The 26,299-nt window shown below is 38.3% G+C and overlaps 1 protein-coding gene and 1 long non-coding RNA gene across 3 annotated transcripts in view; one reads left to right on the forward strand and one right to left on the reverse strand.

The window, feature by feature from the left end:
* Positions 1-1,409, reverse strand: part of LOC106829405 (uncharacterized) — a 39,046-nt gene extending 37,637 nt beyond the window's left edge. The window contains exons 1-2 of one of the 2 annotated variants that reach the window (XR_011504126.1): positions 1,310-1,409; positions 293-395 (exon numbers count right to left, since the gene is read on the reverse strand). This is a non-coding gene — a long non-coding RNA (uncharacterized lncRNA). Of the gene's footprint in view, positions 1-292; positions 396-1,132 lie in introns of both variants that reach the window. The other variant, XR_006521652.2, reaches the window with a different exon arrangement.
* On the forward strand, positions 1,406-9,188 carry LSM8 (LSM8 homolog, U6 small nuclear RNA associated). The gene is made up of 4 exons (XM_014838483.3): positions 1,406-1,635; positions 2,803-2,843; positions 5,853-5,980; positions 8,934-9,188. The coding sequence occupies exons 1-4, from the start codon at positions 1,431-1,433 to the stop codon at positions 9,022-9,024; spliced, it is 465 nt and encodes a 154-aa protein (XP_014693969.2). The 5' UTR covers positions 1,406-1,430; the 3' UTR covers positions 9,025-9,188.
* Positions 9,189-26,299: the final 17,111 nt, after the last annotated feature.

Raw genomic sequence — 26,299 nt, forward strand, 5'->3', positions numbered from 1 at the left:
ACTTGTAATGCATTTATGATGAAATTAGTCCCAGAGGTTACTATATAATGTCAATAAACATTTTCAAAGATAAGCACACTCTAAGAGATGAAAAACACATATTATTCATTTTAAAAATGTGGCATATTAGTTTCTTTAAAACTCCTTATTAATGCTACCTCATTTATCACTAATTAGTACTTTGGTTTTCTTTTAGTTCAATGTCTAACATTTGCAAATCACACAATATCTTCATTTTTTCACTTACGGTAGATACTTTAATTTTCCCCCCAGAAAATACTAGCATACTCACCAACTAATTCCTGATTGTATGTGGTTTCAAACAGGTCAGAGTTCTTTCAGTGTATAAAATATTAAACATTTGGGAGCGATCTGTAGGTAATTTTGTGGGTATCCTGTAATGAAAACAGATGCTTCACTTTACAGAAGAAAACTGCTGAAATTGCACGAGTTATTTCAAACCCGCAATTCTTCGGTTAAGAAATCTCAAGCCTAACTGAAATACAGATTTCGTAAAAAAGGGAAACCACTCTCGCTGGTATTTTGTGTAGTATAGATCCTCTTCTCACTTCAAGCCCTTTGAATTTAGGGCACCACAGTAAAATAAAAGGGAAAGAGTGACGTTTCCAATAACATTTGTTAATATCCAAAATGATAGCTGTCGCAGGATCTAAGGCAACTCAGGCCCAAATGAATTGATGTTCCTTGTGCAAGGAGAGCCACACGATCCATTAGCAGAGCCAGGACTGGAACCTAGTCCAGTGCTTATTTAGAAGATTCTTCCTTCATCAGTCCTTTCCTGGACAGTGCAGCAGACCTGCCTTCTATTTGCTAACCTCACCCCAAGGACAGGAGACCTGTGGCGTGGTACAAGGGAGAGTTTTCTAAGGGAGGCTCACACATCTTTCCCAGTTTGTATTAAGTTTTTTAAATAAGTGAATAACAACGCTTCCATACCGAAGCACTTTTAGAGGCAAATGCAGGATATGCGAACATGCTTTTTATTTTGTGCTCTTTTGAGATGTATATCATATGGTCATAACGTGCTCAACTTTGCCCTGGGCCATTTGGTTTCTAAAAGATGAATCTTCGACCCCTGCAGCAGAAAACTAGGGATTCCACTTCCCCGCACCTGTATTTCATAGGAAAACAGCACTTATCTCTCTACTTCACTTGTGATGTAAACACCTTATTCCGTTTTCTCCCGCCTTTCCTGTCTTTTTTCAACATTTTCTTCTAATAATTTCTACCACATTGCCTTCCCATCCGCTGGGACAGCTGCTGTTCTCCGTTCTCCCTCCCACCGCACCTTCAGGAAGCTGCTTGCTTCCTTCCGCCTCCCGCTCGCTTTTGTCTCTCGCGGCTTCCGGGATCACCAGCGGGAAACACATTGCGCACGCGCACTAAGTCGTCAGCGCTTTGCCTCTGGGATGCGGTTTGGCAGGTTTCATTTAGCCTCTGACTGGCGGAAGCTAAGATGCGGTAACTCTCGCGATATTTGCTGCCGCCAGTCGGCGGGAGCTGCTGCCGGTTACCCGCGAGGCTTTTTACCTCCAGTTACTGCCGGCGCTGCTGTGTCGCCCGGAGCGTCCGGCCCGAGCATCATGACGTCTGCCCTGGAAAACTATATCAACCGTATCCTTGGGCCTGCCGCCACAGGCGCTAGCCGGGGCCGTGGCGAGGCCGGCGTCCGCGCTGGAGAGGCCAGGGGTCAGGATCGGCGGGCGGTTGGGACGCCGGGCCACTGCGGGGCGCGGGGTGCGGGTGCAGGGAGTGAGGACCCGGGACCGGCCAATCCTGCGCCCGGGGCTGGAGCCCGCCGCTCCTACGGGCCCAGGGCTCCTTTTAATTTAACCTAAACAAAAAAAAAAACCCAGTGTAATTATTCCGAGCTTTTCCCTGTCTCTATAGAAATCAGCTATTGGCTCTCCCTAGGGCCTGTGTATTCAAGTTTGGGAGTTAGATGAGCTGTCGTCCTAGCGGCGACGATGGTCTTGTAAATCTATGTACTTGTTTTATTCATAGACTTGCTCACTTCGAGGATAGCACAAACTTTAAAGATGGTGTACAAATTGAATTTCTGCCCCTTTACCACTTGAAGTCTGAGCTGCTTTGTTGATAGAATGAAAATAATGCTCGCTGTTGTAATGGATCGTCATGAGGGGCAAATAACTTTAAAAAGCCAGTGTGAAGTCTTAAAAGTACCCTACACAAGTGTTGCAATTTTGAAGTCTCAGAACAGGAGTACTGCATTGTGCTCTCGTGCAAATTTGGGACAAAAGTGAAATATGAAGGCCTTTAATGATGCAACCATATTGGTACCTTGTGACATTGATTATAGCTTCTTTTCTTTTGAATTTCAGAAGGCAGGTCCTAGAAGGCAGTGTGTTAACGCGCCTGAAATCATTCAACATTGATTAGTTTTGCACTAATCCAGTTTTCGTTTTAGAGATGAAGAGACAGATCTAAGAAAGGGGGAAATGTCTTGCTCAAAGTCAGATTGGCAATATTCCCAGTAAAAAAGAGTATTAAACTTCCCAGCTGTTTGAGACAGGATACACTGATCACATACAGTAAGGGATTTTCTTTCTCTGTTTTTTTCTTTTATCAATTGTGTAGTTATCATAAAGAATTGAAGAAAGAAACTCTTTAGGTTTTTATGTTGTGAATGTAGTGGCTGTGTTGAATAGTTGTATCTTAATTCTGTCACCTTTTTCCTGGTAAGTCATATGATTTCCCTACCATATTCCAAGTTTTCAGTTTGCATTCCCTGCAAAATGCTTTCCTTGATTCAGTTATCAGGAACTGTTGCTGTTATTACTTCTGATGGGAGAATGATAGTGGTAAGTATTTGGCACATTCATTCTCTGCTTTTTTTGTAGTCTTACTGGTTGTAAATTTTTATGTAGAACCTCTGAACTCTAATGCCTAGTACCCCAGTATACCTGCCTTGCAGTTTTCTTATGATTCAACTCTATCTGTCTGATAAATACCTGCCGATCCATATTTTCTTCATTAAAATACATTGAATATAAGTTGCATACAAGGCTTCTAGGATCTGGGAGGAGTAATAGATTCCGGCCTCAGAAAGTGTCTAGTCTGCAAATACCTTCCTGTATTTATATTTATCTTCCTCTTCCTTTTTTTTTTTTCTGCTTTATCTCCCCAAATCCCCCTTGTACATAGTTGTATATCTTAGTTGCAGGTCCTTCTAGTTGTGGGACGTGGGACGCCTCCTCAGCGTGGCCTGATGAGCAGTGCCATGTCCGCGCCCAGGATCTGAACCCTGGGCCGCAGCAGCGGAGTGCGCGAACTTAACCACTCGGCCATGGAGCCAGCCCCCCTCTTCCATTTTTTATTTCCTTCTCCATCAGTGCTCTGACATTCACTATATGAATCATATAATTTTTTTTGAAATTTTGCGTATACATGTTAGAGACTTTTTTATGGTTTAGATACTGCATATGTAGAATAACGAACATTTAAGGTTTGAATGATGTTAATATTCTCTGAATATTCTTAGATTGTAAGACAACCTGAGGACAAATTATGATGATTAATTCTAAATTTATTTCACCTCATTTGTCCTTTTCATTCCAGAAAAATTTTGGTTTCTCTCCTTGACCTCTTCCTTGATCTGAGGAATTTATTCCATGATTTTGGGCAACTTAATTATTTCTTCATTTATAATTCACATAGTTGTTTTCTTTCAAAAAGTTTTAAGGCTACTAAACTTTCCCTATTTTCTAACTGTATTTAGTTTAATTTCTTATTTTCCCATTCTGCAGTTTTGCTTTTGTTTCTTTTTAATCCTTGTGATTTGACTATTATCAAAGTGTTAGTCTTTGCCGTTTATTAAGTGTATGTCATGTACCAGGCACTTTACGTCTGTTGTATCCCTTAATCTTCAGTACAACCCTGTGAAGAAGGATTACCCCTGTATTCCAGGTGAAGAACCAAACTCAGAAAAATTTGCTTTCCCAGAGTCACGTGGATAATAAGTGGCAGAACCAAACTAGGATTTAAATTGGATTTTGATTCCAAAGCTAAGGCCAGTTGGCGTTGCTTTTTTTCTTTGTTTTTAAAGATTGGCCCTGGGCTAACATCTGTTGCCAATCTTCCTCTTTTTTTTTTTCTTTCTTCTCCCCAAAGTCCCCCACAGTACATAGTTGTATATTCTAGTTCTAGGTCCTTCTGGTTGTGCTATGTGGGACGCCGCCTTACATGGCCTGATGAGTGGTGCTAGGTCCGTGCTCAGGATCCGAACTGGTGAAGCCCTGGGCCGCTGAAGTGGAGCACATGAACTTAACCACTTGGCCACAGGGCCAGCCCCTGGCCTTGCTTTTTTCTTACTCAAGAGAACAATCATGGTTTTTTCAGGTACCTCACATTGTATTTTGTCTAATAAGAACAGTTTGAAATATTTTAGTCTCAACACTTGAAGAAGCCTCTTGCTATTTACAAATATTTGCAAATAGTTTTTTATTTTGTGAAAACCTCAAGTTTAAGTTTTCCTATTTTTGTTAATGGGATAGATAAGAAATTGGAAAATTATTTTAATTTTATAGAAGGAAAGATATTTAAAATGGGCATTTTGAGTACTAAAGTTCAGTAGCCCTGTATTTCTTTGACACATAGTTCACTTGATAGAATAGTTACGTGTAAAATGAAGCCAAGAGGCTGTAAGTGTGATAACAACTATTTATGAACAGTTTAGTATAGTAAGTACTCCACATTTTGTTTCTCTTCCAAATTATAGGTTATCATTTTCTCTTTATTTCATTCTGATTTTATATATTTTGATTTTCAAAACAAACCATTTAATAGTGAGCTTGAGAGATTTAACCAGCCAAAGCCAAAATAAGTTGACGTTTCTTCAGAAACTTGAATAGCATCTGAGTTTCTGTGTTGTGCTAGGCCTGTGTCTTTCTTTATTCAAAACCAGGGTTCTTCCATAAAACTTTATCTGAATATTTCCTGCAAGTTCTGCTTCTAATTACAGTCATATTTGTATCTGCCTAACTGGGTTATTGGGAGGATTAAATAAGTAAATAAATGTGAGGCTCACAGAAACACTGTCTGGCAAATAGAAGTACTCATTAAGTGTTAGCTCTTACTACCATTTGAAGTTTGTGTGCTGATTTGATTCTCTGAAAAATGGCAAATTATATTTGCTTGTTCATAGTTGTATCATATAGCAGTTCAGTGGCCTGGCTCTGAAGCTAGCCTTTCGTGGTTCAGATCCTAGCTCTGTTACTTTGTACCCATGAGACCTGGAGAGATTACTTAACCTCTCTGTGCCTCAATTTTTTTTCTCTGAAGTGCATATAATTATATATACCTCAAAGGGTACAGATTAGTTGAGATAATGTGTGCAATGTGTTTAGCACAGGGCCTAGTCCTAGGATGTAGCATGAAGAGATACTGTTACATTGCTGTAGCTGGTATTTATGGTTCCCCTTTATATATATAGTCGTATAGTTTTCCCTTAAATTTTACTTGTTTTAGTTTGTGCCTTTAGAATGTTAGCTTCTGGACTACACAGGCTTTTATGCTGCTTTCCTTGGAAATACATACACTGGTACATAGATAGCCTTGGTAACTCTCAACAGCTCTGCACATTAGTCAGATGTGTGGTGTAGTTCTTTTCCCCTCTCTTAAAAAAATCAAGAGGTAAGTTTTGTGCCCAAGAATACTCTTGGTTATAAAGAGTTAATTCTGTTATAGTAGACTTATATTTAAAATAGGTACTTCTATTGGATACCTGGCAACTAAAATTATTGTGTGGTTGAATTTACGTATTCAGGTAAATCAGAATATTTGTGTTTTTCTCTTGAATATTTTCTTTACAGGGAACACTGAAAGGTTTTGACCAGACCATTAATTTAATTTTGGATGAAAGCCACGAACGAGTATTCAGCTCTTCGCAAGGAGTAGAGCAAGTGGTACTAGGGTTATACATTGTAAGAGGTGACAACGTGTAAGTAAAACATGTCTTTTTTTAAGACAAGATAATTACTCTATAGGTGTACTGCCTTGCTATATGAAGAAGAGGTTTCTATCTGCTGAGATTTGTCCAGTGTCCTGGGTAGGGTTCAGAAAAGGCCCTGCCTTACACTGAATTCTTCATTACAGAGGCTTCGTAAAATGTTCTTCCAAAATACCCCTAATTTTAGAGGAACATAAATATACTCCTGGGGTCCAAGGCTAGATTTGAAAATACCTTTGAAAACTTTTGTGTGAACAGTTTTAAACAATTCATGCTCTATGACATAGCTGAATTTATAAACAAGTACTTATCCATTACTTATTTTTGTCTTTTAAATTTTTAGTATAATTGGCCAACTTAAGATGTCCCATGTTTATACTGACACACTGATAGGGCAGTTTGAGAAGATGTATTTTAGTGGTAGCAATTTAAGAAAAGTCTGCAACAGTTAGAGCAACACTGCCCAATATAACTTTGGGGGATGATGGAAATGTTGTATATCTGCATGGTCCGCTATGTTAGGTACTAGACAGGTGTGTGGCTTTTGAGTACTTGAAAAGTGGCTGGTGTGACTGAAGAACTGAATTTTAATTCTCTTTTTTTTTCTTAAGATTTTATTTTTCCGTTTTCTCCCCAAAGCCCCCTGGTACATAGTTGTATATTTTTAGTTGTGAGTCCTTCTAGTTGTGGCATGTGAGATGCCACCTCAGCATGGCTTGATGAGCGGTGCCGTGTCCATGCCCAGGATCTGAACTGGCAAAACCCTGGGCCACCGAAGCAGAGCGTGCGAACTTAACCCCTCAGCCACGGGGCTGATCCCATGGAACTGAATTTTAAACTTTATTTCATTGTAGTTAGTTTTGATAGCCACATGTGACAGGTAGCTACTACATTTGTGCAGTTATAGGGGCTAGGAGATTATTGAATCAAACTTCTGGTGAGTACCATATATGATTAAAACATAGCTGGAAGGCAGCAAAAGATATATTATCATCTCAGATTATTTAGGGGGACAAGTAGGATATAGAAGATGAAGGAATAGTTTATTCATTTGAATTGTTTATCTTAAGATTGCCTTTAGATAGGTACATTATTTGATCTTTAATCAAAATCAGGAGTTTATAAAATATTCTATAGAGATGACTTTTAGGTGTGAAGTTATAAAATGAGCTGTAAAGAACAAGAGGAAGACAAAGCAGGTGGGCCCAGGTCCCCTGACCAGAACAACATGGGCTATTTATATTGGGGCTCTGCAGAAGAATTGATTTTAATAAATTTTCTTCTGCTTTAATTTAGAAAACAAACAAACATACATTGTTTTAAACTTAAATTTAAAAAAATTTAAAACTTTGCTGTAGACCCAGTGGTGTGCTAGAGGTCAGCTTGTGCTGGCTCATGAAAATAGATTGTTGTATTTTTAGGAATTTTGCAAAGTGATGGATATCTTCTTAGTAGCTTGAAATTGGCTATAGTGGGAGTATTTGCGTATGGTTATCAGTAAACACGGCAAATCAGGTACCCTTTCTTAATTGGAGAGCTGGGTTTAAAACATTTACCAGTACTCTACTGTCTTCCATAAGGATTTTAAAGGATACTAAATTTTTAAGGGTGGAATTGAGATCTTTGATTTGTTTTATATTGAGAAAACTTAGTATATTCTCCTAGAGTTGGGTACTTTCCATTTATTAGAGAACTGAAGCCTTTATACAATTTAAAGCAAAATTGGGCAAATTCGTATTACAAGTATTTGTAAAATTTACTCTGATTAAACCCAAACAAATTTAAGCAACCAGTTCTTTGTGGAATAATGTTTCATACGTGTCCCGTGGTGTAGATGTAACAGTGATTATATCCAGCTACAGAGCCATGACTTGGTTACTTAGCGTGGTATTAATGAAATTATAGTCATGCACCACATAACAACATTTTGGTCAACGACAGACCACATATATGATGGTGGTCCCATAAAATTAGTACCATATAGCCTAGGTGTGTAGTGGGCTCTACCATCTAGGTTTGTGTAAGTACACTGTGATGTTCATGCAATGAGGAAATCACTTGACACATTTTTCAGAACATATCCCTGTTGTTAAGTGACTCATGACTGTCATGTTACAGACTTTTATGTTAGTGTAGAATCGAGGAAAAATTTGCTCGTTTTAACCCAACCAATCACATCAAAAAGTCATTTGTTAGATACCTAAGTACCTGTTGCTACTATTATCTTTGTATATGAAGAACTATGCTTTTTGGGGTCAGCCTAGTGGCATAGAGGTTAAGTGCGTGTGCTCCCCTCTGGGGACCTGGGGTTCGCAGGTTCAAATCCTGGGTGTGCACCTATGCGCTGCTCATCAAGCCGGGCTGTGACAGTGTCCCACATCCAAAAAATAAAGGAAGACTGGCACAGATGTTAGCTCAGGGACAATCTTCCTCAAGCAAAAAAAGAAAGAACTGTGCTTTTCGGTTTTGGATTTAAATTGAGTAAACTGAGAAATCATGAAAAGGAAGCTAATGGATATTCTATATAATATCATTGATGGATTAAGTTCTTTGACCTTAGTCAAGTAATGGACACTTGTTTGTTTATTTAGTAGTGATTTTGTGATTTTTCCCTCCCTCCCACAATACAGTCCCTCGATTGAGTTGAAATCATAGGATTGGAAGTTTTGGGTTTTTGTACCATATCCATCCTATATGTGTCTGTTTCCTTTAAAGGCTCATGATCCAATCACACTATATGCAATCTGTCTTTAGTATTGGTTCCTGTAATAATTTTGCCTTCAGATTATTTCTTCTTGAGTTTTGTGACTTAAATGTGTAAATCACTACCACATGAAAATGCTGTTTGTTATTCACCTTAAGTAGTTCTTTTTACTATGTTCTCTCAGTGTTGTTCAGAAATGAGATTGTTTTAACTGACGTTTTTCTCCTCAAATAATTACAGTGCAGTCATTGGAGAAATTGATGAAGAGACAGACTCTGCGCTTGATTTGGGGAATATTCGAGCAGAACCTCTAAACTCTGTAGCACACTGAGGAAAAACTACCTACATTGGATATCTGTAAATCTTTGTACAGAAACTGATTGTTTCGGGGCGGGTGTGTGAATTTTTATCAATGTTATTGTGGATTTTGCCTCCCTACTGACTCCTTGTAATATGATGTGTAAATTAAACTATTTCTACATTTTCTTGAAAAAACTTTTTTTTTTGCCTAAATCATAGGTTTGGTAGCTCGATTTTATTTTTCTATTAAATAGTGTGAAAATCTAATGATTGAGAACTTGTAGAAAAAATTTTCTGATATTTTGCTATTTATGGAAAACTGGTTAAAGGAGAAATTCATGTGCTATATAAATCAGGCCTACAAATATCATCAGTAGGGCAGGATACATGTATTTCTCTCCCTGCTTTTTAAGGAAGTCACAGGAAGGTAAGTCTTGTCCTTTGCAGATATCTGAGCCATATCCATTTATTATTCTGCCCTGGTGGTTGCTCCCTGGCACTTTAGAAGTGTGGGTAAAAATGTGTTTGGTAGAGAAAAAGAAAAATGCTAACAAAGTTGTATATTATCTAAAAAAATTATTCCAGGGGCCAGCCCGGTGGTGCAGAAATTAAGTGCACACATTCTGCTTTGGCAGCCCGGGGTTCGCCGGTTTGGATCCCAGGTGTGGACCTACGCAGCTCTTGGCAAGCCATGCTGTGGCAGGTGTCCCACATATAGACATATGTCCCACATATAGAGGAAGATGGGCACCGATGTTAGCTTAGGGCCAGTCTTCCTCAGCAAAAAGAATAGGATTGGTGGCAGATGTTAGCTTAGGACTAATCTTCCTCAAAAAAAAAAAAGTAAAAAAAACATTGATTCCATATAGACTTAAAAGCCATCTTTGCTTTTAATTTTAAGAATTGGGGAATTTCTAGTATTAAAGGAGTTTTGTTGTTGTTTATAAATGTGAGTAAGTAAATCTTAAGTTTATATTGAGGCAGTGCTTGTTATTGTCAACAACTTTCCATGACCCACTGATTGCTTAAACAGGATTTTAGAAGAAGTAAACATGGTTTCTCATGGCATTTCAGGCCTGTCCTTTGGTTGATTATTTGAGTAAATCACTTAAGTAGATAATGTCCCTCCATCCACAAATAGGCTGTTTTCTAAAACTCCTTTGTACAATTGGTTGATTACACTTTTTAAAGAATCCATAAGACACTGTTATAAGTAGTGTTCAGATATCCAGGCTGGTCCACAACAATTGTCAACTCACGTGTAGACCAAAGTGAAAATCGAAAAGTATTTACATTCTTGTAATTCAAACAAAATTTAAATAGGTTTTTTCTTATTTTGAATGAAAGTGCTTACAGTGGGGCTTGGCCAGATTTTTTGGTAAGGATGCAGATAGTAAATATTTTAAGCTTTGAGGGCCATATGGTCTCTGTTACAGCTACTGTCATAGCATAAAAATGGTCATAGATAATACATAAATGAATAATCGTGTCTGTTCCAATAAAACTTCATTTACATTAACAGGCAGCGGGCTGGATTTGGCCTGCAGGCCCTAGTGTGCTGACCCCTGGCTTAAAGTAAGGAATACAAGCTCAGTAAGAAGAGATGATGGCTAATGGGTATAAATTCTGAAAAGGGCTTCTGGAATGGATCCTTGCAGAGGTTAGAAGTGGATTTCTTTCGTATTTTTTTTTTAATATTTAAAACTCTTTACTTATTAGACATGGTAGTTTTGGGGTTCACAAATAAAATATTTTCCAGAGGAAAATATCTTCCCTCCTTCTCAGAAACAAGACTTGTTAAGGAGAGAACTGTTGAGATAGTTTTCTTCCTTGGTCATCAAGCACCATCACCCCGAATAACCTGGTTGATGTTCTGATGTTCAGGGCTGTCTCTGGAGGATTAGAGGAAGGTTAGCTAGTATTGGCTATTCTTAAAGATTTGGCTTTTGTTGTATAAGGTTTTATGATCAATTTAGTAATAAAATGCAAGTAATACAGGGTGAGTAAAGCAAAGAGGCAGGTTTAATTAGGGTCTGTAAACCAAATGTTCTATTTTGATAAATAATCATATTTTAAATTGGTAAACTAATTCCAAAAATCAGTAAGGAATACAGATCATTCAGTTGCTAAGTGAAATGTATTTTGACGGTACAAATGAAGTCCAGAGTCGGATGTTTTCCCAACATACTTGACATATCAACAGAAATTACACATAAACCAATAAACAAGCCATAATTCCCCTCCCTCATAGTAATGAGGTTCTAATGAAATTATCCTTTTGAAATCTTCTGAAACACATATGTATTTTCCTGGTTGATGTCAGAAAAATTGTTCCCAAAATGTGAATTGGATGTTTTTATCAATGGTTTGTAGGGGGAATGAATGAAAACACACCAAATGGTATATGCAATTCTTTATTCCTGGGCGCACATGGTAGGCTTTTATGTTCATACCCAATTCAAATTGGATTTCTTTTTGGGTGACCATTGTAAGGGAACCACAATTATGAGTGGTAACATAGTTAACCGGCAGTGTCAAGTTTTTTATATTCTCTAATGAGACTTTTATTCCGTAATCAGTTTCCTAGTTACAAAGAGATTCAAATCAATTTTAACCTGTAATTATCTCTGTGCTCTGTAACTCAGGGACTAAGAAAGCCCAGCTTAATAATGAATGAGAAATAAACTTGGCAAGATATTTTCACTAAAATTTTTTTAAAGGGCAAGTAACTGCAAAAAGGACCTAATTTGTTTCTTTTTAACTGAAAAGATACTACCCAAAATAATAGTTTAAAACATTACTTTTAGGTTGAAGCACTTTGATAAGTTAAATGGCTTTACATGCAGACGGTTTTGGCATAAATATAAATCTTGATGCCAGAAGTATACGAGATATTAAAGATAAACTTTTATTACTATTTGCTTTAACTAAAAATCCTGTTTAATACCTTTATAAAATCATTCTTAATTTTTAACCTAAGGAGATATAAGTATGGTAAAAACTTTTAAGTAGTATTTAATACAAATATAGGCTGTCCATGTCAACAGTTTCCTCATACGTGTTACAAAAAAGATGCACCATGTGGATGAGAAAGTTATAGACTCTCTTCATAAGGGCATGCCAACCTATGTATGTAGTAGCCAGAGTTATAGAGCAATCCTTAACTGGCAATATAGCGTATTCTGGGTCTTCACCTTCAAAATTAGCAGTTAGCATTTACTGAGTGCATGTCATGTGGCAAGCATGATGCAAGGTGCTTACAACAGTGGCCGTTTTACGTATGGGGAATTGATGCTCAGCAGGGTTAGGTGCCTTACAAGAGGTCACACTTGTGAGTAACGGCTCCCATTCCACCAGCTCTTTGTACTCTATCTAACACTGCCTATCGGCAGATAGTATAATCTCAAAATCTCTGCTGTCAAGTATTGATCAGAAGCCTGATGGAAAGAAATAGTCAGATGATCTAAGGCAATTACCAAAGCTGGTTGTGGGCCGTTTTCATTATAATTACCTGAGATGCTTTATTCTTAGGCCCTATTCTCACTGACTGGCTCAGTAGATCTGAAATGGGGCAGGAAAGAGTATTTGCTGACTAGCAAAGTAAGGAAAGTGTGGTGGAATTATTAAAAGACCTAGTACTTGTCACGTGCCTGGCTAAGTCTCTAATTATCCCTCAGAATCCTTACCTTAAAGGCAGGGATAATAATACCTATATTCCGGGGTTGTGAAAAATGAAGTTCGACTGCATTTAAAACTCTTGGTATGATTTGTGGGCTATAGCAGTCAACAGCTGTTCTAGGTATTCAAAGGCCAATGTGGAAAAGTTACAGACGTGGGTCTTGTCACCTTAGGTTTTCAGAATCCCTTTGCTTACCATAGCTCTTTACAAGCGACTGGAGTATATAAATTATGAGGAATTCAGGTTAAGTGGAAGGTATGTATAATAGACTTATATTATTTTAACAAATAGACAGTAGGATAAATTTGTTTAATGCCGTCATGACTCATGGAGTTTGAAAATGAAAACTCAAAAGTCTCGTGTGTAAACTGGGAGCTCTCCCTTCTGAACTTGCGCAGTTACATGCCTCATCTTATAAATTTACTCACTTAAAATTTTACTGTACTAATTTTAGGCTTTTTTCAAACTTGTTTTAAAGTCATGAGCAAATTGATAAAAATTATTTTGTATCACATGTAAAGCAAAAAAATTGTTGACAAGGTCGAGTTCTCCATGCAGGTTGATACTAACCTGTTAAACAGCATGGTGCTCTTGCTCAACCAGCTACAAATTCACGTAATTGTAAATTTAGTCGTCATTTTCCATCTTGTTTCCAGGGATTATTCATGTGAAATTTTGGTCAAATGCTTTGATGTGATCTTCGTTCCTCTCTGTAGCCGGGAGCCTGTGGCATGGGCAGAGTTGGTCTTCATGAATCGATGCTGCCTCCTAGTGATTGCTGCTTCCTTTTCTGTGTGTCCACAAACTTTAAAAGTAGATTTTGGAATTTTGTCAGGGGCATTTGTCAAGCCATTGATGCATGCTAGGTACTGTGCTCAAAGCTGCGAATATACCAGGGAATGATATTAACAAGTCCTTGTCCTTGTGAAGCTTGTATCTATCTATGGCACCTCAACCAAATCATCTTGACTCAAAGATTTACTGTCCAAGGTCATGAGTTGTTTCATCAAATTCTTTCAGAATTCTAGGATATAACTTATGGAGCTTGAATTCATTTAAAGCAACTAGAAACTGTCTGTTTAAGTGGATATAATTCATATTAATCATTTTCACAACCTTTTTTCTGTTTTAAGACTGCAGAGCCTGTAAGTTGTGTAACACTAAGGAGAAAGGCAAAACGGGACTTCAGCAGCAGTTTTCTCTCATTAGTTGAGAGTATACCATCTGCTGCCTACCGTCATCATTGGGGAGGGAGGAGTTGAGATCCATTCTTCAAGACGTCTTGCAGATCTTTTCTTAGGTTTAGCATTAAAAATTTTAAAAAATCCAGTTTTTGTATTGATTTTTTTTTTGCTATACTCTTTTACTTCCATCTTTTTTTACATGCTTCTTTTTAAATATCCTTTTATTTCACAGATCAATTACTTGCCAGAAGCGACACAGGTCAAGTATTGCTAAAACGATGATAATCCCATCCTGTTATTTCCACACCAGTGTTCTTTCAACTGTATGATATGGCTTCTTCTCTCTTCTCCTTAGAATAATTTTCAGTTCGACTGTAAACATTTTGTTTTTAGTTTTCTTTTCCCCATATACTGGCTTTACAAATAGCATATAATGAAAATGGTACCAAATTGTTATTACATTTGAAATATGTTGAAAGGAAAAGAATCCAGGAGTGGGACCTGTGGGTGGGAGATAGCTCTGGGGGATACAGCACATTGTGTCACGTATGAAAAACGTGTGTGTTGCGGGTAGCAGGCAGGAAAGTAATGTGTTTCTGTTTGATGTCTGAAAATGGGCAAAATATCCTATGTTTCATCTAATTTGCATCGTATGAGGGAAATCATAGATTATAAATTGCACTCTGCAAAGAGGAAAACTCATAAACATATAAGTTACCAGAGAGTGCTGCAATATGGCTTATAGGATATTTTAAAATAAACAGCATGAAAGAGGTCATAATGATACCTAAAATTTTTTTTAACTTTATTTAATCTTAAAAGTTATAATTTTATTTAGAAAAGTGTTTAGATGTCAACCTGACTTGGGTAAACTTCATTGTAATTATGCAGAAAAAGGCCAGAAACACTTCAGATAAACAGAAGGTATAATTTTTAGGAATTTTTAAATTAGAATCAGGTGAGGCCAGTGTAGCGTGACCGTGAAGGGAGTCAGACTTAGCTTGGAGTTTTAGCAAATTAATCTTTCCATGTCTTGGTTGCTCCAATAAAAATGGGATAGCCCTCCTTGAGTTGTTGTGAAGATTAAGATAAGAAGCACTTAGAACACTGCCTGGAACATAGTAATTTGTCAACGTTAAATTTAGCTAACATATATCCTAATATTGAATGATGGCCTCCAAGTTATCCATTGTGACCTAGGAAAAGTACTCAAAAGTAATTGAGAGCATTTTTTGATAAAGTTCTTTGATGGAAAAAAAAAACTCATAAAATTCTGTACAGACCTCTAAGTTTATTGGAAATGAAAGTATCTTTCTCTGTGCAAAAGGGGATGTGAAGTTTGCGTCACTACATTTTTAAAGAAATACCAGAATAGAGAAAGTGCAGAGAAAAGCGATTAAAATAAAAATGATTAGAAGTCCGAAAAAACATCTCTTCAGTGTAAAAAGATAAATGGGAATATGTTAGAAGTCTGAAATGAATGAATAAGAACTAGCTTATTTAGTATATTAAAACTAAGTATTCTATGAAGATTGGAAGGATAGTTTAGAGCAAATGAAATTCTACATTAAAGAGTGAATAATAAACCTACACGATTCATCAATAACGCTTCATTTCTTGAGTATTTACTGCATGGGAACCTAAACAGAGACATGACATGCCCAGTAAAGTGATATTTGAAGGCAATATATAAATGTGCCCGATGTATGGCAGAGATTGCAAATGCTTCTATGTCTAGAGATGTGGGAGAGCTTTGAGGAGAGTTCATGGAAACGGATAGACTTGTGCTGGGCCCTTAAGGATAGTAAGGATTTGCATAAATGGCTAGGAAAGCTTTCCAAGCTGGTGGACACAAAAAGACAGGAATGAGCAAGGTGTCTAATAATTCCCTGCATAATAAGGAATAGACTGATCTATCTGTGCAGTAAAGGCTCAAATCTTGCATACTCCAAAGAAAGGACTGGGCCTTGACCAGCTCCAGGGAGATAACCTCTGAGCCCTTGGAATATCCTGCCTGATAAGAGTGCTTTTGTATGCCGGAGTCCTGAGCCATGCTTGTTTCAGTTTAACCTTCAAGGGCTTGGAGATGCAGTAGCTAGGTCAGTCATGTGGGAGCTGTGCATCTATGTTGATTACCAACACTGGTGAGCTGCTGTAGTTGGTGACACTTTTCATGTGTTGTCAGAGATCATTGCTGGGAAAATTAGGTGCCGTCTGTGCAGCTCCACTGGGAGAGGACTACTGGAAGATTGTACCTTGTTTTTCCTGGACTTCACCCCAAGTACCTTTTTCTTCTGTTGATTTTGATCTGAGGAAAGAGAATGCATCAACTGATCTATAGTCTTGAGGCCACAGCTAACTGAGACCTGCCCTCAAACCTTGTATAGTGAAAACAAGGTATCAATTACTACTTTAACCTGTCAAACATATTAAAACAAATAAACTCTAGGCTCAATCAGGCTTCTTAGAAAAAGATTTAAACCAGAGCAAACATGTAGCTAAAGCTGACTTCTTGAAGTAGAGCTTAACTGGGTCCTGTGTCTTGATACTATTGCTGCAAAGGCACTATGGGGAGAGGAATGTATTTGGGGGCCTGGCAGGCTTGGAGTTAAATTATGGTTCAGCCACTTAACTGTGAGATTGTGGGCCAATTAATCAATCTCTCTGAGCCTTAATTTTGTAATTAATAAAAAGAAGAAAGTGACAGCATGGCAACCTTGCAGAGCTATTATGATGATAATACAGAGAACATACGTTAAGTACATAATATGGTGTCTAGCCCAGAGTAAAACACTGAATAAAGTTAGTTCCATTTCTCTTCATTCCCTTATTTAAAAGGTGATGAATGAACCATAAAATCCTATCGCTTAATGAGTCTTCCTCAGAACTCTCATTCATTATTCAAAAGTAAAATCAATTTGAATCAGCAATACAATAGAAAAATATATGATAATATTAAGAGTATAATACTCTGATGTTTTGCCACAAAGTATCTCTTTGGAACACACCTGGAGAATATTCCAGAGTGGTAGGCAATTGATGCTTTAAAATCTCTCACTTCCCTACTCACGTAATCATTATATACAAAGGAAAACATGAGTTATCAAAATTTGATATGTACAAGTGAATTACATTATCATAATTCAAACTTAACCCCCAAATCAACAAAAAATGGCATCATGCACAGAATTGGTATCTCAATTGGAGAATAATAAATTTAAATAGCATGATTTTTCTGGATTTCTTCCACGAGGGCAGTAAGGAGACTATACTTATTTTGCTCTCTCATTCAGTCCAAGGAAGGAATGTGGGTAGACTGTTCAGTATAGCGTGAAGCGCCCATCAGAAGGTCTAGAGGTAGTGCACTTCTCAGCACAGCAGGAAACAGGTAAGAGACAATGATCCTTGCAAAAACTTTCCAGCTGCCAAGGGAGAGAAGTACCAAAGAGACCAATGTGTTTACTTCCTACTCTTCTTCTCGGAAGTCCTAGTCATCTTATCTAGCCCGTGAATTGAGGCACAGGGCTATTTTCTCTCTCTTGGAAAAACATTAAGAACTTATCTACTCTGAACTGCTTGGAGGTTAATGAGATATGTTTAAAGCAAACCATTGAGGAGGTGGTGGCAATTTGCCAGAGTGGAACCTGCCAGATGCGAATAACAATTTATATCAACATATTCAAGCTCCCAGAGTGTGACATCCGTTGTCCCTCTCTCTAGTGGGAGAAATTCTTGTTCACAGCACATAAGCCAAAACAGTGCCATTTTCAAAAGTACTTTTCATGACAGAGAAACTAGTTGTAGAAAGTAAGCCACGTTGTGTGGTATAGACTGTTTTCAGATCATTCCTCAAGAGAAGAGAATCAGTGAGGAGCACCTGAAACAGCGTTTATATTCCATATTGACTCTCTTTCCAATATGGAGATGACTATGAAAGAGTCTGCGATTCCAGTTTTAAGCGGTGATCTCTTGCGATTCTCTTTCTGGTGCTAGAGAAACTGTTCTATTGTATAGCAGGATGGTCCCAAGAGTAAGTTTTGTGTGATGTCCTTTTCTAAGCCCTTTCCATAATCATGCTTCGTCAACTTGTAAGGCATATGACAAGCCCTGTGCCAAAGGACAATAAACCTTTGCTGTTAACTTGGCATTTTATTTTTTGAACCATCTTAAAAGTCATCCACTGATCCTCCTACTACAGTATGTTGTAGCATGACTGAGCTGCCTTGAAAATCAAATATAAAGATCAAAGTGAGATGTTACCCTGAAAGTAGAAGCATATGTAAATACACAACGCAAATCATTTTAAATGTATACTGGGGTAAGAAAAATACTTTTTATTCCCCAATATTAGAGCAATACTAGTACACCTAAAAGACACTTAACAATTATTTGTTGAGAGAAGAAAATGAATGAATGAGAACAATGTTTTCCTTGGAAAAGATTTTTGAAAAACCATAGAAATTAACTCTGCTGTACACTTAGTACCTTGAGGATCAGAACTACATCGATTTTATGTTTGTATTTCTGACATCTAGCAAAATGCCTGATTTATAAAAGGTCTACTAAATTTAGATGAATCTAAAGGTGGCCTCATACAGTTGTTCAGGTCATGCACTGCACAACTTACCACATCTAAGGGAGCACAATTTTCACTGCAGCATTTTTGTTTTTGTGACATATTTTTGTACTTCCATTAAAATTTTAAATCCAAGATGGGCCATTTGTATATTTATTATGTAAATACAACTTCTGGCTCATGGTAATAAAGTATCTTGTTCCAAAAATATTAGTAGTTTTATGGACTTAATGTTTGTGTCCCCCCAACATCCATATGTTGAAACCCCAATTCCAATATGATAGTATTTGGAGGTGGGGCCTTTGGGAGGTAATTAAGTCATGGGAGCCCTCGTGAATGGGATTAGTGCCCTTATACAAAGAGGCCAGAGATAGCTAGCTCTTTCAGCCGTACGAGGAGACACAGCAAGCAAACGAGGAAAAGGGCCCTCCCCGAGAACCTGACCATGCTGGCAGCTCTCAGACTTCCAGCCTCCAGCATTGTGAGAAATAAATGTTAGTCCTTTAAGCCACTTAGTCTATGACAATTTGTTATAGCAGCTGAACTGATTAAGACAGTAAATCATGACAATTAGCCAACAAATGGAAGAAAAGTATTTTGTTCCAATGGGAACAAAACATTTTCTTTAACTTATGAAAGAGACAGATTGATAATAGATTGTTAATGCAACCACATGTAAAGTAACTTGTGATCCTCAATAAGGAATTGCTGTTCTGACTACTATACTGATGTGCACAGTAAATGCAGAATATAACATCCCATCGGTATGAGCGTGCACCGTTTGAACCCGGCATTTCTTACTGCAGTTCATATTGTTTTTGTTTGTTTACAGTCCCAGTTTAAATAGGTTATTTCATTATTAAAAAAATTGCTATATCTATCATTTATTATAAACAACTGCCACTTAATAATCATTTATTCGAAATAATTTGTTGTAAAAATAATAGACCCATTCTCTAACAAATCCAATTTGTCTGTAATTATAGAGAAACAAATAACATACTTTATTTCCTAATGTATGCAAAGGCACCATGTGGGGTATAATGAACTTAGTGAAGTTTTGAAACTAAATACATTTCTCTTCAGACATCATTTCAGAATTTCACAATTAACTTCTTAATAATAAATTGTAGAACTTTAAGAAAAACTAACAGTGAAATTTACATGTTGATTTTTAAATAGCCCTTTCATTATCAAATTTTCATAATCCTACTTTCTGTATCTTTGGCAGGACCACCAAGAGAAAATCCACTCCCAGAAGTTTTAACTGGATAGCTATGTTTGAGATGAAGAATGTGTGGATCTCTTTTATTATTTTTCCTGAGAAACTACATGGGGATTGTTATGCAGAAAAAATGTGATGAATAACATTGCTATTTTAATACTGATAGAAAGTACTAACCGTATTACATAGTACTCATATTTCTGATAATAGAAGAGACAGCAGCTCATACCTCTATTAATAATTATATAAAATTAATATATAATTATTTATATACTTCAAATATCTGAGCTGTACTAGCTTTCTACTAGCATTTAAGTGTAAAATTATCATCAAGTGGTCCTGAATTTAGGGCAGTATGGCTCATTAAATTAACCGGAGGTAGCATGATACGATGGGGAGAGGCCTGAAGTCCTGAAACAGGTTAGTTCTTGTCCCAGTTCTGAGACGCATAGCTTTTTTTTCTTGGTCAAGTCCTTTCTCTTAGGCTCAGTGTTGGCTTCTGTCAGATGCGGGTCTCGTCTCCCCTCCTCACTTGCAAGGGTTGTTGTGAAGATTTAATGAGATAACATATCCAGGTATTTTGTGAGAGAGTGGGGCAACAGAAGAATTTGCTCTTCAAGTTTATTAATGTCCTCTTCTGGATCCCTAAATAAAACGCATTGTCTGTTTTTACACAGTTTCTAAGGTTTCAAAGTTTTACAGTTTTCACAAAGTGTTTTAAATCTTAATATTGCGTATTTGGTGGTCTATTGTGTGTGGCTGGTAATTTCATGACTTGCTCAGCTACTACATCATTTGCAACTAAAGTTATATGTATTATAAATCATTAGAAAACATATTTGTGATTGCATATAAAACATCTTAGGGTCTCTCTTAAGAGTGGCCAATCATATTAATAGGAGAGAGCTAACAGAGGTCAAGTCTGATTTGGAACTATTCCTTCTCGATCCATGCACATTCTAAACTAGAGGATCTTTATGAGAATAATGCTCAATCTCCATGTTGATCCCCAGTCGTCTTGGAAAATGGAAACTAATGTCTGCACTTGGATATTGATATCTGGACAGATTTGAATGAACCTTCCCTGGGAGACGTAGGTCCTTTAGATTCAGAGAATCCTGTTGAACCATGAAAATTATGGCAGCCTCTCCGAAAACTGAAGTGGAGACCCAAGTCACGTTGGAGATCTTCATTATGATGTCAAACTCATGACTCGAGCAGCTGGTAGTAGTGGGAATCTAAGGTGAAGAGTCCCTCACTGCTCTGGGAAAAGATGGCATAGGACCTTCCATATCCTGACACAGGCAGCTTGGTAGGACACAGGTCTTGGGAAACCATCCGGGAACAAGGAAAGGAGACTGGTCCCTTCTTGAAATACTATTTCAATCTGATGGCTTAAGCTGTTCCTATTAGCACTTCTTAGATTTGCACCGTAAGTGTCCCACCCTAGTCCTAGCCCTGATTTCCCGGCAAGAACAACAAAGGTCTCAAAAGGGAATCTAGCATAATGGTCTGGGTGATGATTCGGGCTCCACACAAAGTTCTGACTGACTTGGGAGAATGCTTTGGAAACAATGGCTGAGCACTTCAATGTGAACTAAAAGAGCTATACTCTTAGCGTCCAAGTGTGGTTCACTACTAAAGATCAGGCACTTAGGAATAATTTAGTCTTTCCCTACTGATTTGAATTGTCACAATGATCAAGTACTAATTCTCATATATATTTGGGTATGTTTCTAGACTTCATATTTTATTCTATTCATTTGTCTCTCTGTTTTTCTGTCAGTAAAACAACATTTAATTAGTGGAAATTTATAAATCTCAATCTTTTTTCAAAACTTTTCTTAATCTCATCATAACAGTATACCAGACTAGCAACACAAATAATCCTAATTTTTAAAATCTTGATATTTTGATGTGGCTTATAGGGAATTGTTGGAATAATAACAGAAAAGTTCACGTATTTTAGCTAAATGAGTCTCCTTGAACAAGGACAATGAGTCTTCCTTGTTCAAGAACATGGATCACCTCTCCACTCCAAAGGTTTTTCTAAGATTCCTTAGTGAAGCACATATATACCTATCTACCTATCTATCTACCTACCTACCTACCTATTTAAAGTATGTTGATTAAAACAATGACATCTACACACCTATTAGAACAGGCAAAATCCAGAACACTGATAACACTACATACTGGTGAGGATGTGGAGCAACAGAACCCTCATTCATTGGGAATGCAAAATGGTACAGACGCTTTGGAAGACAGTTTGGCAGCTTCTTAGAAAACTAGTCATACTCTTACTATACAAGCCAGCAATCATGCTGCTTGGTATTTACCAAAAGAGTTGAAAATTTATGTCCACATGAAAACTTGCATGTAGATGTTTACAGCAGCTTTGTTCATGATTGCCAAAACTTGGAAGCAACCAAGATGTCCTTCAGTAGGTGAAGGGATCAACTATGGTACATCCAGACAATGGAATAGTAGTCAGCATTGAAAAGAAATGCAGTGTCAAGCCATGACAGGACACAGAGGAAACTTAAATGCATATTACTAAGTGAAAGAAGCCAACCTAAATAGGCTACATACTGTATGATTCCAACTATATGACATTCTAGAAAAGGCAGAACTATGAAGATGGTAAAAAGATCAGGAGTTGAGGGGAGGGTACAATGAATAGGTAGAACACAGAGGATTTTTAGGGCTGTAAAATGATTCTATATGATACTGTAATGGTGGATACATGTCATTATACATTTGTCCAAACCCATAGAATGTGCAAGACCAAGAGTGAACCCTAAGGTAAACTATGTACTTTGGGTGGTTATGCTGTGTCAACACAGGTTCATCCTAGGTAACAAATGTACCATTTTGGTGAGTCATGTTGATTATGAGGGAGGCTATCCGTGTGTCGGGACAGGTGTATATAGGAAATCTCTGTACTTTCTGCTCAATTTTGCTGTGCACCCAAAACTGCTCTAAAATATAAAGTCTGTTAAAAAAAAAAGTATGATTTTTCATCAAAAGTATCTTTAGTTCAGAAGCTGATATATTATGGGAGCTTTTTCTCTCATTACAAACTTTAATATGCTAATATTTGATAATTAAAAATGTGTATGCTAAAAAACGAAATAATGGTGGACTTTCTATTTGTATTTAAATTTAGTTAAACCACTTTAAATTTGTCAAAAAAGTGCCCTAAAACACAGAATTATGAAAGGATCAGGATCCAGCTAAAATAGTTTTTTTTTTATTTTTGCTGTTTATTTGATTTATGAAAGACTGACAGACACACTGGCACTGGATCCTGCGTGAAGTCACTATTTTAAGTGCTACAATGTCTCAGATACTAAGGAGCCTTACAAGGGAAAAAACTGCCTCCCAGGGTAGGCAGACGAAGTCCAGCTCCAGGGGCAGGGTGGAGTCAAGGCAGGAGCACACTCCTCTCCCAGAATCCGCCCCCACCTCTTTCCTGCCGCCATCCTCGGCCCGGCCTCCTGCCACGCGGTCCCTATTACCTGTTCTGATTGGCTCTTCGGTTGAGGCTATGAGCCCCATCAAAGGCTGTACTACCTTTCCGCCACGGTCCCCACGCGGCCCCCCGGGACTTCGCGAGCTGTCGGCCCACGCAAGGCCGGCAAGTCTCCCACGCCTGCGCACCCCGCGAGTTCGCCTCTGGCCGCAGAAGGTGCCACAGCGCCACTCGCCTTTCCTTCCACGGAAGAACACAACCTGTTTCATGCCCTGGGGAGGAAGTTGAGAAGGGCCTAGACGAGTCCAGATGCTCGCCAACTTTCCTCCCTGTTTTTCGCCGCCATCCGATCCCTACGAGCGCTAGGTCTCAGGAGCAGGTCTCACAGAGCCGACCCCGCACCAAAGCTCCGCTGCTTCTAAACTTGCATCTTCGGGGAAGGCAACAAAGTTAACCCCTGTGATGTGAAACCAAGCTCCCAGGCGGCAGCTCTGGGCATGCGCACACATCCATTACCCGCAGGGACCCAGTGCTCCTGCGTACGGTCGCCTCTTCTCCGGTCTGGAGAAATCCGGGAGCGCTGCGCCTTTTGCGAGGTGCAGAGGCAGCTGGGGACACTGATGGGGAGGTGTTCGAGGGGAGGCTGCGCCTGTGGACAAGCTGCCTTGCACAATACCAAGGGTGTGCACCCTGTGGCTCCAGGACCGTGAGAGCCTCGTCCCCCAGAAGATTTCCCCAGACACCTTGCACTTTGCTTTTTTTTTTTTTTTTTTTTTTTAATCCCGTTATCCGACGTTAGTGGCAGAAACGTCATTCCTGGAATTTACTCCCCTCCCACATCTGGAAGCTAGTGGAAATTATAATTCGGGGGTCCATCACGTGTCCCCAAGGGGAAACCTATGAGGAGGAAGGGAAGTACCCTGTACAGATGAAAAGAAAAAAAGGCATGTCACAGAGTCTGTCCTCCTCTCGTCCTCTGACTGTCTTATGTAATAAAACCTTACTTTTAAACTTTGTCCCTACTGCCGAGTTTAATGAATTCAATCACAGAGCTAATGCTGACAAGATTGGAAGAAATTGCTCCTCATACAACTTTAGAGAATTGTTAACATTATCAACCTTCTACTTTTGTCAATAGCTTTATTACGTGCAAAACGGTTTTGTGTTAAGGGTTTCATTTTAAAATTTATTATTCAAAATAAATCTATTTCATGTGTCCCTCCCTCCCCCCTGCCCCCATTAAAAAATATATATATTGAGATGCTCAAAGAAAATAGCTTCAGTTACTTATGATTTCTGGTCTTTCATTTTTTTCAATGCAGTCGCCTTTTTTTCTTCTTATTTTGCAGCCTAATTCTGATTCAAGAGGATCTTAAAGCATGAAAGACTTTGGAAAAATATTTAGTAGTGTATTTTAAGCAACATAGGGTCTGGCTTGTGGCCAAGCCGTTAAATTTGTATGCTCAGCTTGGGCAGCCCAGAGTTTCCCCGGTTTGGATCATGGGTGGGAGCCTAGTACCGTTTGTTGAGCTATGCTGAGGCAGCATCCCACATAGCAGAACTAGAAGGACCTGCAACTAGAATACACAACTATGTATTGGGATGCTTTGGGGAGAAGAAAAAGAAAATAAAAACCCACGAAGATTGGAATGAGATGTTAGCGCAGAGCCAATCTTTAAAAAAATTTTAAAAAGAAACATAAATATTTCCATATATTGTAAACTACTAACCGCAGTCCTAGCAGTATCTCCAACAGAAATAATTCCAAAGAAGGGAACATGGATAGGAAGATAAGCTTTTCAGTCTTTCATAGTGAAACAATGAAAACAACATAATACCCCAAATTGGAGAAAGTCTGAGTGAATTAGAATATCAGGAGTGAATTAGAACAAATCAATACAGTTTATGTCAAAGATACATGATTCCAAAGATGCGGAAGTAATATACGCAGACTAAAGGAGAAGAGGGTCTGTCTCATGAGGACAATCCTAGGAGTGATTAGTGTATCATCTTTACATCATGTTGAAGGAACTGGGGCTATAGTAACGAAGCTTGAACATTCTTCTTCTGCTAAGTGGCTAGGTAGGAATTGAATCTGCTACATCTTTTCCACTCTGCTACCAAGACATCAATAGAAACGGTAAATATATTTAGGAAGTGCAGGAGTTGGCAAATTTTTCTCTTTAATGTTTGTAGAGGGCAGAAAAATAGTTTAAAAACCTTAATAATAACGCTCATTAAGTGCTCACATTTTCTCAAGATTTAAAACTCAGAAGTCAGGAGGTAAAGACATGAATATTAAAATATGTGGGAGAGATGAATATACAAGTGGACGATGGCCAGAGCATGTATGAAAAGAGAACTCTGACCCACAATCTCTGCAGCAATCAGCACAGAAGAGTCGAAATCTGGTCACTGATTGCCAATTTCCCAATATTTTACCCCTCTCTCTTACTGTTTCCAACTCAGCACCAACCAGAGAAAGCCAAATATGTTCTTCAAACTAATCACGCAAGTCGCTCCACTTCCAATTAGGCAAACTCCAGCTTCCCGGTGTCGACAACTTCCCGAGTGTACCTGAAGTCTTTCCTTTTTTTTTTTTTCACAGTTAAAGCTTTCCCACTTTCCTGCTTGCCTTTGAGTCTCTGTCAAATGTAAATGATGGTGGCTGACTCCCTTGCTATAGCATCTCTGAATGAATAGCCTCTGTCTATTCTCATTGGGTTATCTTCATTTCCGTGGTTTTCTTAGACCACCACCAACATTCGATTTACCTTGCCTATCACTGCAGATCCAGTTTCACCCAGGCGTGGTTCCCACAGAGACTTCTTGTGCGTTGCCTTTAGGGGTTTGTTGAGCCCTTGCTGACACGGTGAGTCATCACTGGGTCTGAACTCTGCTCTCTTTGTGTTGAATTCCCAGGCTAGTGATTCTCAGTTTGGAATCTAGGTTTTGTTACTGACTCCCATTTGTTTAGCATCCTTGGTGGAATCAGGCCATTCTTTTTCATCCATTCTTCCTCTGTTTTATGCCTTCATTTTATGTTGTGCTGTCTAAAAGCTTTGTCACCAAAGGAGAAACACCTGTTGTTCAAGCTGGCAGCACACACTGGTGAATTCGTCAGACTGGTATCCATTTGGACAAACTTTGCTGTGGGTCACCAATAA

This window comes from Equus asinus, chromosome 1 (genome assembly GCF_041296235.1).
Source record: "Equus asinus isolate D_3611 breed Donkey chromosome 1, EquAss-T2T_v2, whole genome shotgun sequence".
NCBI lineage: Eukaryota > Metazoa > Chordata > Mammalia > Perissodactyla > Equidae > Equus > Equus asinus.

What these genes read in the sequence shown, in the direction of transcription:
- LSM8 (XM_014838483.3), top strand. Translation starts at nt 1,431, where the DNA reads ATGCGGTTTGGCAGGTTTCATTTAGCCTCTGACTGGCGGAAGCTAAGA. An exon ending in CTGATGGGAGAATGATAGTG is followed by an intron (nt 2,844 to 5,852) that starts GTAAGTATTTGG and finishes TTTTCTTTACAG; the next exon opens with GGAACACTGAAAGGTTTTGA. An exon ending in ATTGTAAGAGGTGACAACGT is followed by an intron (nt 5,981 to 8,933) that starts GTAAGTAAAACA and finishes AAATAATTACAG; the next exon opens with TGCAGTCATTGGAGAAATTG.